We start from the raw sequence: 14,637 nt of genomic DNA, 5'->3' as shown, positions 1-14,637 counted from the left end.
ACCTGGGCTGGAGTGCAGTGTTGCGATCTCAGCTCACTGCAACCTCCGCCTCCTGGGTTCAAGCGATTCTCCTGCCTCAGCCTCCGAGTAGCTGGGATTACAGGTGCCCACCACTATGCCCAGCCACTCTTTGGTATTTTTAGTAGAGGCGGGGTTTCACCAAGTTGGCCAGGCTGGTCTTGAACTCCTGACCTCGTGATTCGCCCACCTTGGCCTCCCAAAGTGCTGGGATGACAGCTGTGAGCCACCGTGCCCAGCCTAAAACCTCATCTCTCTTAAAAAAAAAAAAATGCAAAAAATTAGCTTGGCATGTTGGCATGTGCCTGTAGTCTCAGTTACTTGGGAGGCTGAGGTGGGAGGATCACGAGGGACCAGGAGGTCGAGGCTGCAGTGAGTGGTGACAGCGCCACTGCACTCCAGTGTGAGCAAGAGTGAGACACTGTCTCAAAACAAAACAAAAAGCCAGGCGCGGAGGCTCACGCCTGTAATCCCAGCACTTTGGGAGGCCGAGGCAGGTGGATCATGAGGTCAGAAATTCAAGACCAGCCTGACCAACGGGATGAAACCCCGTCTCTACTAAAAATACAAAAATTAGGCCAGGCACAGTGGCTCACACCTGTAATCCCCATACTTTGGAAGTCTGAGGCGGGCAGATCGCCTCAGGTCAGGAGTTCGAGACCAGCCTGGCCAACATGGTGAAACCGTCTCTACTAAAAATACAAAATTTAACTGGGTGTGATGGCTTTCATGCGCGTCCGTGTGAAGAGACCACCAAACAGGCTTTGTGTGAGCAATAAAGCTGTTTATTTCACCTGGGTGCAGGTGGGCTGAGTCCGAAGAGGAGTCAGCGAAGGGAGATAGGGGTGGGGCCATTTTATAGTATTTGGGAAGGTAATGGAAAATTACAAAAGGGGTTGTTCTCTGGCGGGCAGGAGTGGGGGGTCGCAAGGTGCTCAGTGGGGGTGCTTCTGAGCCAGGAGAAGGAAATTCGCAGGGTTAATCACTCAGTTAAGGTGGGGCAGGAACAAATCACAATGGTGGAATGTCATCAGTTAAGGCGGGGCAGGGCCTTTTCACTTCTTTTGTGATTCTTCAGTTACTTCAGGCCATCTGGGTGTATATGTGCAAGTCACAGGGGATGCGATGGCTTGGCTTGGGCTCAGAGGCCTGACAGTGGCACATGCCTGTAATCCCAGCTACTTGGGAGCCTGAGGCAGGAGAATCACTTGAACCCAGGAGGTGCAGGGTGCAGTGAGCCGAGATCGCCCCACTGCACTCCAGCCTGGGCAACAGAGTGAGACTCCATCTCAAAAAAAAAAAAAAGAAAAGCACAGGTCCCCTCCCTCAGTCCTGCAGACTTCCTCAAGCTGGGAAGGACCAAGGATTTTGGGAAATAACTCCACCGGCTTACAGACAGTGCACCCCAGGACAAAGAGTCATGGTGTAAATTTTAATTCTTCTTTGTAGAGGCTTCAAAAAAAAAAAATCTAGAGTGCAGAGGTTCAGTCTGGTCCACACAGTTCTGAATGCCTTTTAATTATCATCACACACACCAGGGAAGGTCATCTTAGAATATTTAATCAGTATTAGCACTAGATGAAGGCCGGAGTAGGAGAGACTGGGACAGTGGGGAGCAATGTGGGGATGGAGGCAGGGCGAGGGAGATAAAGTCAAACTGGTTTTTTTTTTTTTTTTTTTTGAGACAGAGTCTTACTCTGTCGCCCAGGCTGGAGTGCAATGGTGTGATCTCGGCTCACTGCAACCTCTGCCTCCCGGGTTTAATCGATTATCCTGCGTCAGCCTCCCAAGTAGCTGATTACAGGCACCCACCACCATGCCCAGCTAATTTATTTGTATTTTTTTAGTAGAGACAGGGTTTCACCATGTTGGCCAGGCTGGTCTCGAACTCCTGACCTCAGGTGATCCACCTGCCTCGGCCTCCCAAAGTGATGGGATTATAGGGGTGAGCCACCGTGCCCAGCTAAGATATTTCAATCTGTGAATAACCCATATGGCCTGGTAACAGCAAGCACCTGGGAATATATACATATAACCCGCATACGGACTGTCCCGTTCACTCCTCACAATCACTCTGCTAACATACTACCATCACCCCATTTTAGAGATGAGGAAACTGAGGCAGAGGTGCCTTGCCTAAGGTTTACATAGTTCCATTTGAGTGCCTACATGGCAGTGCTTCATTTGGTCCCCAAAGCTAGCCTATGAGACAAGAACTTTTTTCCACCCCCCCCCCAAGAGACAGGGTCTTCCCATGTTGCCCAGGCTGCTCTCCAACTCCTGGCCTCAGGCGATCCTCCCACCTCGGCCTCCTGAAGTGTTGGGATGACAGGCATGAGCCACTGTGCCTGCCCAGTTATTATTTTATAAATGTAGAAACCGAGGCACTGAGAGGTAAAGTAACTTGCACAGGATCACAAGCCAGCCGAGAAGTGGTAGAGCTTGGATTTGAACTTACACAATCTGGGACTCATACTCTTAATACACAGTGGCACTTCAATACAGGAGACACATGTGGCTATTTAATTAAAAGTAGCTGGGCAGAGTGGCTCACTCCTGTAATCTCAGCATTTGGGGAGGCCAAGGCAGGAAGATTGTTTGAGCCCAGAAGTTCAACACTGCAGTGAGCTATATATAGTTACACCACTGTGCTCCAGCCTGGGCAACAGAGCGAGACCCTGACTCCAGAAAAAAATCTTAAGTTTTTTGGGTTTTTTTTTTTGAGACAGGGTCTCACTGTCGCCCAGGCTAGAATTTAGTGGCACGATCACAGCTCATCACAGCCACGCACGACCTCCTTGGCTCAAGGGATTCCTCCCATCTCAGCCTCTCACGTAGCTGGGACTACAGGTACACATAACCTCGCTGGGCTCATTATTTTGTTTTTTTTTTTAGAGACAGGATTTCACCATGTTGCCTAGGGTGGTCTCGTACTCCTGGATTCAAGCAATCCTCCTGCTTCGGCCTCCCAAAGTGTCGGGATTACAGGCGTGAGCCACTGTGCCCAGTCTAAAACAAAATTAAAAATTCAGTTTCTCAGTCACACTAGCTACATTTCAAGCGCTCAGAAACTTTATGTGGGGCCAGGCATGGTGGCTCATGCCTGTAATCCCAGCACTTTGGGAGGCCGAGGCGGGCGGATCACGAGGTCAGGAGTTCGAGACCAGCCAACCAACATGGTGAAACCCTGTCTCTACTAAAAAAATACAAAAATTAGCCGGGCGTGGTGGTGTGCGCCTGTAATCTCAGCTACTTGGTAGGTTGAGGCGGGAGCACTGCTTGAACCCGGGAGGCGGAGGTTGTGGTGAGCCGACGTCGTGCCATTGCACTCCAGCCTGGGCAATAAGAGCGAAACTCCGTCTCAAAAAACAAAAAAAAAACCTTTATGTGGCCACTGGCTACTGTACTGGACAGTACAGACCTAGAACATGAACCAAACATCACAGAAAGTTCCAGTGGAGAACACTGCTACATATCTGCCTGTTTTAGTTAGAAGCCAACATTTTATTTATTTATTTATTTTATTTTATTTTTTGAGATAGAGTTTCGCTGCTGTTGCCCAGGCTGGAGTGCAATGGCGTGATCTTGGCTCACCACAACCTCCACCTCCCAGGTTCAAGCGATTCTCCTGCCTCAGCCTCCCGAGTAGCTGGGATCACAGGCATGCTCCACCACGCCCAGCTAATTTTTTATTTTTAGTAGAGATGGGGTTTCTCCATGTTGAGGCTGGTCTCGAACTCCTGACCTCAGGTGATCCACCCGCCTCAGCCTCCCAAAGTGCTGGGATTACAGGCGTGAGCCACTGCGCCCCGCTAGGAGCCAACATTTTAAAATAGGGAGATTTAATGTAAAAACCCCTATTTTAGCTGGGCATGGTAGCTCACACCTGTAATCCTAGCGCTTTGGGAGGCCAAAGCAGGAAGACTGCTTAAGACTAGGAGTTTGAGACCAGCTTGGGCACCAAGACCCCATCTCTACAAAAAAAAAATTTGTTTAAATTAGCTGGGTATGGTAGCACGCACCTGTAGTCCCCAGGAGGGTACTCAGGAGGCTGAGGCAGGAGGGTCACTTAGAGATCACTTGAGCCGGGAGGTCAAGGCTGTAGTAAGCTAAGATCACATCACTGCACTCCAGCCTAGGCAACAGTGAGACCCTGTCTCAAAAAAAAAAACAAAAAAACCCAAGTTCTTGCTTCTTTTGAACAACTGGCGTGTCAAGCAACTCCAGTCCCCCTTTACCCCAGGGCCACACTGGCTGGAGCCAACCAGCAGCTGGCCTGTTGAGAGGGGTAATCTCTGGTCCACCAGAGCCCCACTGGGCCCATAACACATTCTCTCCACAGTAGCCTGGCAGCTACCTGTCTTTAAAGCCAAGTGCCATCCTCTCTTCCCTTCTCCACACATGGGGAGTCTGTGGTCAGAGGGAGATGTATTTTTCACAGATCACACAACACACAGGAAGACACAGCGAGGGTTTTTAGATTCCGAGACCAGGGTGAAAAATCTGCTCTGATCCAACAAAGCACCCCCACTGTGCTTGGCAGCCGATCAGCCACTGTGGGACGATGACCCAAGAGTCCCAGGCCTCACCCTGATGCCCCCATCTGGAGACTCTCGGGACACAGCAGGTGTGGCGTCTGGGATGTACTTTATTGGACAAGTGGTGGCCCAAGTCTTGGTCTGGAAGCACTGGGGCCCTGGACCCAGGCACTGAGTTTGAGGAGGCCCAGAGTTCAGGGCTGTTTGGAGCGAGGCCACAAGCGGCTGGTGAGGGAGCCAAGGAAGAGGTTCTGCTTGTTGGACTTGGAGAGCTCGGCCAGGCGCTGCTGCTCCTCCTGGGGTAGGGGGACAGTTGGAGGAGAGGGTCAGCGCAAGGTGGACAGAGCCTCCTCCCAGATGCCCAGGTCCCCAGGCCTCAGCCCAGGGACCACCTTTCCTTCTGACTTCTGCCAAGTCCAGACCCCTTTCCCCAAACCCTGGGGCCCCCAGCCCAGACACAAGGGACCCTAGACCCCAGTCCCCCCACCCCAGACACTAGGAAGAGCCAGCTCTGAGCCGCAGGAGCCTAGGCTTCAATGTTTGGGGGACGACAGACTCCAATACTAGGCACTCAAGGTATTCAGGCCTGAACTGCAGTAGGTTCTCAGGCCCCAGACTGTCATAATCTCCTTCCCCAGATCCCAGGGACCCCTCCCCTGAGCCTGAGATCCTATCGCAGACCCTGTTACCCCAAGGTGAATGCTGGTGAGATCCCAGGTCCAAACCCCATGGCCCTCCTCACCAGACTGCATCATCCTGCCCCTGGGCCCTCTGAGCCCCATGACCCCTCTCTGGATGCAGGGGTGGGGAGTTCCCTGGGGGGCCCCCAGGCCCAAATCTCTAGGGACTTCTTCTCTGGGCACTCAGGGGCTCCCAACTCTAGGAACCTAACCTAGAATCTGGTGAACCTCAGCCTAGACCCCTGGGAATCTTACCCAGATGCAATCCATACTCTCAGTCCCACTTTCAAATTACCAGGGTCCCACCAAGACTATCACATCTCTCCCCACAGCCTTGGGCCACGTGCCCAGGGAGCCTCTTTCCAGGCCTGATCTAAAACCCACAGTCCACCTCCACAAGGTGCCCCCAGACCTACTCAAGACCATCAAGGGCAACCCCTCTCCCAGCCTAATCTCAAATCCTCTCCTGTTTCCTGTTCTCAGAGCAGGCTGCAGAATCAATGCATCCCCTCATTCTGGCAGCCCTACAGGACAGGCTGTGTTATATCCCCCTGGTTACAGAGACTGAGGCAGAGAGGAGGTATCTGCTCAGGGTCACACAGCCAAACCAAGAGTGTGGAGATGGACTGCCCCAGGCTCCTCCTTCAGGAGCCTCAGAGCCGATCCTCCACTCTGGGCATCTGAGCACCAACCTGCTCTAGCCGGCTTTGCCGCTGTTTGAAAGCCGCCAGTGGGTCATCCTCCAGGGCGTAGTGCTCCAGCACGGTTCGCACGTCCTCCACACCATTCAGTGCAATGGCTGTGGGCACAACAGGGGGTGGTCAGCCAGGCTTCTAAAGGCCAGAGGGAGGCAGGGCCCACGAGGGGAACGTCCCGCACTGGGGCACGGGGGCGGTCAGTGCTACCTGGAATGCTTCTGAACGCTCTGAAAGGGCTCCCCTGAACATCCCCAAGTATCCCCTAAACATTCCATGAACATCCTAAGAAGCTCCTAAAGACTCCAAGGTGCTCAGGCACCTCTTGCACCTCAGTCACCCAGCCATGAATCATGCATTTATCCGTCCTCTTCAGAGTCAGGGGCTCTGGGGTCAGAGGCCAAGGGATCAGGGGTCAGCCTTACTCTTGAGGAAGGCAGACAGATCCAACAAGACCCGGTCATCAGAGTTGCCGTCCCAGGGCCGCAGGGCAACGCCGTTATAGGGCTGCAGGCGGAAGGCTTCCTTCTTGCAGTCCACAACTACTACTCGAGCTGGGTCCCGATTCAGACATGAAATATCCTGGAAGTGAGTGACAGATCAGGTCAACATCTGTGCCCAACTCTTCCCCCATCAAGAAGACCCAAAACACACAAAACATACATACACAGCATCACACATACTGGGATCACAATGGCAGGGCCTCTCAAAGACCGGCTTTGGATGATGGCATCGACCCCGACAGAGGGCCAGGCATGGTGGCTCACGCCTGTAATCCCAGCACTTTGGGAGGCCGAGGCGGGCGGATCACCTGAGGTCAGGAGTTCAAGACCAGCCTGGCTAAAATGGTGAAACCCCGTATCTACTAAATACAAAAAATGGCCAGGTGCGGTGGCTCACGCCCGTAATCCCAGAATTTTGGGAGGCCAAGGTGGGCAGATTGCCTGAGCTCAGGAGTTCAAAACCAGCCTGGGCAACATGGCAAAACTCTGTCTCTACTAAAAATACAAAAAATTAGCCGGGTGTGGTGGTGTGTGCTTGTAGTCCCAGCTACTTGGGAGGCTGAGGAAAGAGAATCGCTTGAACCTGGGAGGGGGAGGTTGCAGTGAACCAAGACCGCGCCACTGCACTCCAGCCTAGGCAACAGAGCGAGACTCCGTCTCACAAAAAAAAAAAATAAATAAAAATAAAAATAAAAATTAGCCAGGCATGGTGGTGTGTGCTTATAGGCCCAGCTACTCAGGAGGCTGAGGTGGGAAGATTGCTTGAGCCCAGAGGATTGAGACTGCAGTGAGCCATGTTCATCACACCACTGCACTCCAGCCTGGGTGACAGAGCAAAACCCTGTCTCAGAAACAAAAAACAAAACAACCCCCAGGATATTGGGGAGCTAATCACATAGACTCCTAGACCCAGGGCTTAGCACACAGAGAGGTGATTAGGAAGTTCCCTGGAGAGGGAGGCGGCCACTCTCGTGTTTAACCCCTGCCCAGGTGACTGTGGTATGTTGCAGGTTTAAGAACCTCTCACTCAAGTAAACAGGTGCAGACAGATCTGCAGCCACACCCAGGGAACCACACAGACAGGCACCCAGACACAGACCCTTCAAGACCCTCGATCACAGCCCATGTATTTTGGAATTTCCAAGAGCAACACAGAACCCCCACCCCGACACGACACAGACAGAAACCAACAGACACATAGACACTTGGAACCAGATCCACAAAGAGGCCCATTCGCAGACCCAGACTCCTGAATATAGCACTGGCCACAGTAACAGACCCCGGGTCAAACAAACCCCAACCAGTCTCATGTGTACAACTATAAGCAAACCTTCCCAGAAACACTAAGTTACAGACACAGCAAGATAAAACCAGCTTCTAAATAGTACGTCCTTACCACTAACCCCCAACTGTCTTCTTTAGAGAGACCCCATTTCCCCCCACTCCCACACCCAGATTCCAGGGAACAAAGAAGGCTGCAGATGTCTGGCCAAGGCTAGAGGCAGGCATGTGCCTGCCAGCAGGAATCGAATCTGGGCAGAACCATAAGCCAGGTGAGGCTAGGGTCAGAGCTGGGCCCTCCTTCCCTCAGGTGGTGCCAACTCCACCAAATCCCAGAGGCCCACCCATGAGCCCACGGCACCTTAACATGGTGTCCATCCATGTATCTTGTGGCATCCCGGAATAGGCGGTAGGAGATGAAGCCATGGGGGTCCACACTATCAATGAGTGGAAACGCAGTCTGGGGGTGGGAAGGGAGCGAGAAAAGGTCAGGCTGAGCCCTGGTCCTCCAGATCTCTACGCCTCCCGCCACACCAATATTCCCTCCCCTGCCCCAGAGGCTCACCATGCCAGTCTCTGACGTAAAGATGACAATTTCATATAAAGGGGCAAGCTGCTGGAACAAGGTCTCGATGCCCGGGCGCTTCTTAAACCTCCAGCCAGTGGCCAGCTGGGAAGACAGTGAGGACAGTGAAACACCAAGACCCAGAGGCCCTCAGAGTCCCCAAGAGGACAAAGATCCAGCCTGGGGGATTCCCAGAACAGAGTTCTCTCCCTCTGTCTTTGTGGCTCTTGGAGGTCAAGAAGTACATGAGCTGTGACTGAGGGTCTGGCTCCTTTGTGGCACTTATAGCGTGCCTGGGCACACCTACACCACCCTACAGAGTGGGTGTTAGCATGACTGCCTTCTCCCAGCTGAAGAAAGCGAGGCAATGACAGGTGACATCTCCTCCCCAAGATCACATAGCACAACCAGGGCTGAAAGTCCACCTCATCACAACCCCACTGCCCAGGTCTATCCCCAACCCACTGCCTTTCCCGGGACACACCGACCACTCAGGATGCAAGAGGACGCCGGTGAGCTCCAAAACGAGCGTGTAGGGTGGCTGGTAGTACGGTTCCTGCAGAGGGTCTGGGAGAAGGCAAGGGCTGGTGGGCTCGATGATCATCTGTGGGAGAGGGACAGGATGGGGGAGCTCAGACAAGGAGGCCAGGGCTGGAGACATGGGGACTGAGCCCAGGGCTTCTGCTCACCTGTCTATAATCTTTGAAATATTTGTATGTCCGGCGCAACTGCTGTACCAGAATTGGATCTAGGAGAACACCAGGCACAAAGAGATTCCACAATAAGCCGCTGCTCAACCTCCCAGACAAACCAGGGGTTTCTTATCTACCAGATACAAACAGGTCTGCATACCTACCTGGTTTGAACCAACTCATTTCTAGGTCCAAAGACAGAAGGCAATGACATACCGCCAGATAGGAACACAGATTTATTTACCTGCCCTATTTTAAGCTGATACTTACATCCACATACTACCCCAGGTATGAAACAGAATGCTTATTACATTGGCCCACTTAAAACCCACATACAAGGCCGGGCACGGTGGCTCACGCCTGTAATCCCAGCACTTTGGGAGGCCGAGGCAGACGGATCACGAGGTCAGATCAAGACCATCCTGGCCAACATGGTGAAACTCTGTCTCTACTAAAATAGTAAAAAAAAAAAAAAAAAATTAGCTGGGCGTGGTAGCATGTGCCTGTAGTCCCAGCTACCTGGGAGGCTGAGGCAAAAGAATCACTTGAACCCGGGAGGTGGAGGTTGCAGCGAGCCGAGATTGCACCACTGCACTCCAGCGTGGCAACAGAGTAAGACTCCGTCTCAGAAAAAAAAAAAAAAATACAAAACCCACATACATGTAAATCTCCTGACATTACACCAGGGTATACATACTTTTTAAATAGAGACAGGGTCTTGCTCTGTTGACCGGGCTGGTCTTGAACTCCTGGGCTCAAGTGATCCTCCCGCCTTGGCCTCCCAAAGTGTTGGGATTACAGGCGTGAGCCACCACACCTAATTTATGCCACTGTATTTTGCCCCCTTTGAATCACTAGGCTTCCAGATCTGCCCACTTTAATCCAGTGTGCTGAATCTAAACCACAATAAATATATAAACACATCCATATACCATAAAACAGTGGTTCAGAACTAGGAACAATTTTGTCTATCTGCCTACCCCTGGGAAATTTGGCAATGCCGGGAGATATAACTGGTTATTGCAATACTGGCATCTAGTAGGCAGATGCCCAGGATGCTGCAAAAATCCTTCAATGCACAGGGCAGTCCTCTATAAGAAGTATCTGGTCCAAAGCGTCAATAGGGCCAAGGGTGAAAAACCCTGGTTTAAGTGAATATATTGACTCCAGTTTACTTTCTCATTTTAACTTATTTTTTTTTTAGAGGTGGAGACTCACTCTGTTGTCCAGGCTAGAGTGCAGTGGCGGGATCACAGCTCACTGCAGCCTGTAACTTCCAGGCTCAAGTGATCCTCCCACCTCAGCCTCCTGAGTAGCTGGGACCACAGGCACAGGCCACCACTCCCGGCTAATGAATCCAGTATAAAACAGTAAACTTACATGGCTACTACTTTAATACAGTATTTTTAGTGCAATACATGGGCCTGCCTCTTAAAAAAAAACACAATATATTGGGCCAGGAGTGGTGGCTCATGCCTGTAATCCCAGCACTTTGGGAGGCTGAGGCGAGTGACCACCTGAAGTCAGGAGTTCGAGACCAGCCTGACCAACATGGTGAAACCCTGTCTCTACTAAAACTATAAAAATTAGCTGAGTGTGGTGGTATGCGCCTGTACTCCCAGCTACTCGGGAGGCTGAGGCACGAGAAATGCTTGAACCCGGGAGGTGGAGGTGGCAGTGAGCCAAAATTGCATCACTGCACTCCAGCCTAGGCAACAAAGACTATGTCTCAAAAAATAAAAAATAAAAATAAAATAAACCACAATATTGAAACCAGTTAGGCTAGTAAACATATACACTTTAAAACTGCAGATTTACCTGCCCACTTTAAATCAGCATACTGATTTGTTGAAGCCAGCATGATTCTACAACTGCCCAGTTTGAAACAATCAATGTATTAACATGACTGTTTGCAAACATCCCCCAGCATAAACAGGTGGCTTTCTGGACCCACCAATTTCATTTTTCTCCTAGGAAGAGCCAGGTGTGACAGGATTGACAGCTACTCTCTACTATCCAATCTGTCATCTACTTCACCACCAAAAGCTGGTTAACCAGAAGGGGAGAGAGGAAGGCGGCATTGCTTTGAAAATGAGCCTAATGGGGTAGGGGCTCGAGGGGGATGGGGAAGGAGTTGGGAACTGCAGATGCTTGGTCTAAGGCACAGGAACCCATGTGTCTGGAGATAGGCCACCCTGTGTCCCCAAGCCCTCCCACCCAAGGCTCCCCTCCCCCATCTGTCTCTGACCATCTGCTCGGGGCTGAGGGGCCAGGGAAGTGGGCTTGGGCTTTGTAATGTCCCTCCCCACAAAGCCATCCAGCTGCTGGCTCCCCCACCTCCCCAGTGGAAGGAGGAGGGGCCGGAGACACCAGATGGGGAGAGAGACACCCTTACAAATGACAGAGTTGAGAGGGTCAGGGACTCCAGAATCTGTGCTTGTTTACTCACCATTGTCGAACTCATCAGGAATCTGGGAAGTAGAGAGAAAAATGGAAGGTTTAGGATGTCAGAGGCAGAACCCCATCACATACAGAAAAGGAATGCCCAAGAGGAACAGGCAAAGGTCACTGGGAAAGAAAGGCTCACTCCAGACCAGCAATGTGCCTGAACAGACCAAAGGAGACCCCTCTCACCCACAGACTAGGACTCCTGGCAAGGCCTCGGTCTCTTTCCCCCTCACCTTGGCACCATTTTCGTCCACCGGGTTGTTTCCTGCAAGGGAGACCAGGATGAATATGAGGAATTAGGGCCCAGTCCCCTGGGTCCCAAGGGAGGAGTGGGATAAGGGGCCTGGACTCCTGGATCTGAGGAAAGAGAGAGGCACAGCCTCCTGGATTCAAGCCAGGAGGGGGCTGGGAGCCAAGATTCCTGGGTCTTTGAGAGAAATGGGGCTGCGGCTAGGTCTTTTGGGTCTGTGGGATTTTTTTTTTTTTTTTTTTTTTTGAGACGGAGTCTCGCTCTGTCGCCCAGGCTGGAGTGCAGTGGCACGATCTCGGCTCACTGCAAGCTCCACCTCCCGGGTTCACGCCATTCTCCTGCCTCAGCCTCCCGAGTAGCTGGGACTACAGGCGCCCGCCACCACACTCGGCTAATTTTTTTTGTATTTTTAGTAGAGATGGGGTTTCACCGTGTTAGCCAGGATGGTCTCCGTCTCCTGACCTCGTGATCCGCCCGCCTTGGCCTCCCAAAGTGCTGGGATTACAGGCGTGAGCCACCGCGCCCGGCCGGGTCTGTGGGATTTAAAGTAACTAGTGGGAAGGCTGGATTTTCGGCTGCTGAGGAAAGACAAAGTTTAGGAAGCTGATCCAGGCCTATCCTTCCCCATCTTCCCCTCTTTCCTGTATCCTGGTACAGGAACCAACTAGAAAAACTAGAACCTTAAGGAGTGGAAGGGAGAAGAAAGAAGACTTCCCTGGTTTTCAAGGTAGGTGTCCTATTTGGCTGCCCTATTGAGGAAGGAGCCAGGGAATGAAGATGAGAGAAGCTGGTAGTGGGCAAGGGTGGGAGGTTCCACAGTGGACTAGGGAGGCCAAGGAACAAAATTGGGGGACAGGGATATGTCCCTCACCAAAGATATAGACGACGCTCACAGTCCCACCAGCTCCAAGCAGCCCAGCAAGCCAGAGCGCAACTTTTTTGGCATAGCTGGGACCCTCTGAGCCCGGCTGCTGCTGTGGCCCTTGTGCCTTAGTGCTCCCGCGGCTCCCGATCTCTGCGGCCTGCGGTTGAGAAAGGGGAGGTCAGCCAAGAGAGAAGAGAGGTCAGGATGGTCCCAACCCTCCAGTCCAAGGAGAATCAAGTTCAGGAGCCAAGAGGCAGACACCCATAGAGCCCTGGACATCTGTGTCCCTGGAGGAGCAGTCAGGAAGTGGGGCTGCTCAGAGGGTCAAAACCAGACTATCCCGCACCAGGATGCCAGGAGTTTTAAAAGCTAACAGGCCAGGTGCACAGGATCCTGAAGGCAACAGGACTGGAGGGTCTGCAGCCCAGAAAAGCAAAGCACGGAGAATAAGGGATGGGAGGGCCTAAACACTGGGATGAGAGGGAACGGAGGGGACAAGTGGTGGGGGAAGGGGTACAGACAGGACCGGGAGTTACGACATCCGGCTGCTTGGGGCTAAAGGTAGCAGAGTTATAGGGTAAGGGATGGGAGCGGAGGCGGGGAAGGGCAATCACTTGTCTGGGGCTTGGGGAACTAAGGCACAGAAGTGATAGACTTGGAGGTCAGAATGGCTGGGTCTCTGTCAACATGGAGGCAAGTCGAATTGGAAACCCAAACGTCTACCTCGCCACCACCAACGCCACAGAGAAAATAACTCCCACGGCCAGACTGGGACTCCAGCGTCCCAGGCCCTTCCTGCTCAAGTATCACCTGAGTGGTCACTGAAACGGGGAACGGTAACCCCCTCCTCCTCTGGCACCCAGGTGGGTGGGAGGTGGAGTCTAAGGACACACCTGGATTCCCAGCCTCCAGCCTAGGGGAGCAAGTGTTGTCCACCCAGGAGGCTGGGAAGGGCCCCAAAACACAAGCGGCGTTTCATTCAGCACCCTAAGGTGAGGCGTCCCAGAACCCCCAAGGGGCGGCGATATGTCCGTAACTCCAGGGAAGGGACCCCACATTCAGAGCGCCACCCTCGTTCCGCTCACCTGATCTGGGGCCCGGCGGGGCGGCGTCGCCAACCTCGTGCACAGTCCCCGCGAGCCGAGCCGGAGCCCGCTTCGCAAGCGCGAGAACACCGCTGCCGAGGCCGCCATCTTGCGCTGACGCCACACGGCCCCGCCCACTCGCTCCCTCTTCGCCCGCCCCGGGCCGGAGCTACAGCCAATGGAAACGCGGGGGAGGGGCGGGTGGACGGAAGCCCGAGAGAGACCAAAGGCATCGGGCGGATTGCCGCAGGCGCGTTTGCCTCTGACCAGTCTCCTGGCTGGCCCTGGGGGCGACAACTGGGATCCAAAGTCATCTGGACCACGCCCCCTTGGGCCTTGCAGAGCGCCACCGCCCCTGCAAAGGACGCGGCGAAGGAAGGGATCACACTTATTGCCCAGAGATAAAGCTGAGGCCATAATGAAGGGAGTCAGTGGCTGCCTGATTTGTCCAAAAAAATAGTCACGAGTCAGGCTGCTTGTCTCACCGTGTAAGGCAATCGGCCCTCACCTCCCAATTGTCTGAAGGGATGGGTTGCCCCTCCACACATGTGGGTGTTTCTCGTTAGGTGGAACGAGAGACTTTGGAAGAGAAAAAGACACGGAAACAAAGTATAGAGAAAGAAATAAAGGGGGCCCAGGGGACCAGCATTCAGCATACGGAGGATCCCTCCAGCCTCTGAGTTCCCTTAGTATTTACTGATCATTCTTGGGTGTTTCTTGGAGAGGGGGATGTGTCAGGGTCATAGGATAATAGTGGAGAGAAGGTCAGCAGATAAACACGTGAACAAAGGTTCATAGACAAGGTAAAGAATTAAATGCTGTACTTTAGATATGCATACATATAAACATCTCAGTGCCTTACAGAGCAGTATTGTTGCCCGCATCTCCCACCTCCAGCCCTAAGGCGGTTTTCCCCTATCTCAGTAGATGGAACATACAATCGGGTTTTATACCGAGACATTCCATTGCCCAGGGACGGGCAGGAGACAGATGCCTTCCTCTTGTCTCAACTGCAAA

General features: G+C 52.7%; 1 protein-coding gene across 2 annotated transcripts; it reads right to left on the bottom strand.

Annotated features, from left to right (window-relative positions):
* Window positions 1-1,562: 1,562 nt before the first annotated feature.
* On the bottom strand, window positions 1,563-14,052 carry TIMM50 (translocase of inner mitochondrial membrane 50). Of its 2 annotated transcripts, none has more exons than XM_031004245.3 (11): window positions 13,621-14,052; window positions 12,542-12,692; window positions 11,654-11,685; window positions 11,422-11,443; window positions 8,970-9,028; window positions 8,765-8,884; window positions 8,281-8,385; window positions 8,077-8,175; window positions 6,357-6,513; window positions 5,929-6,035; window positions 1,563-4,852 (listed from the first exon to the last, which is right to left on the bottom strand). In XM_031004245.3, the coding sequence occupies exons 1-11, from the start codon at window positions 14,035-14,037 to the stop codon at window positions 4,751-4,753; spliced, it is 1,371 nt and encodes a 456-aa protein (XP_030860105.2). In that variant the 5' UTR covers window positions 14,038-14,052; the 3' UTR covers window positions 1,563-4,750. The 2 variants fall into 2 exon arrangements, with proteins under 2 accessions (XP_030860105.2, XP_055225338.1); XM_055369363.2 differs by having other exon boundaries at window positions 13,429-13,627.
* Window positions 14,053-14,637: the final 585 nt, after the last annotated feature.

This window comes from Gorilla gorilla, chromosome 20, assembly GCF_029281585.2.
Source record: "Gorilla gorilla gorilla isolate KB3781 chromosome 20, NHGRI_mGorGor1-v2.1_pri, whole genome shotgun sequence".
Taxonomy (NCBI): Eukaryota; Metazoa; Chordata; class Mammalia; order Primates; family Hominidae; genus Gorilla; species Gorilla gorilla.
Note: the sequence above shows the minus strand (reverse complement) of the source record. Positions and strands in the feature narration are given on the sequence as shown.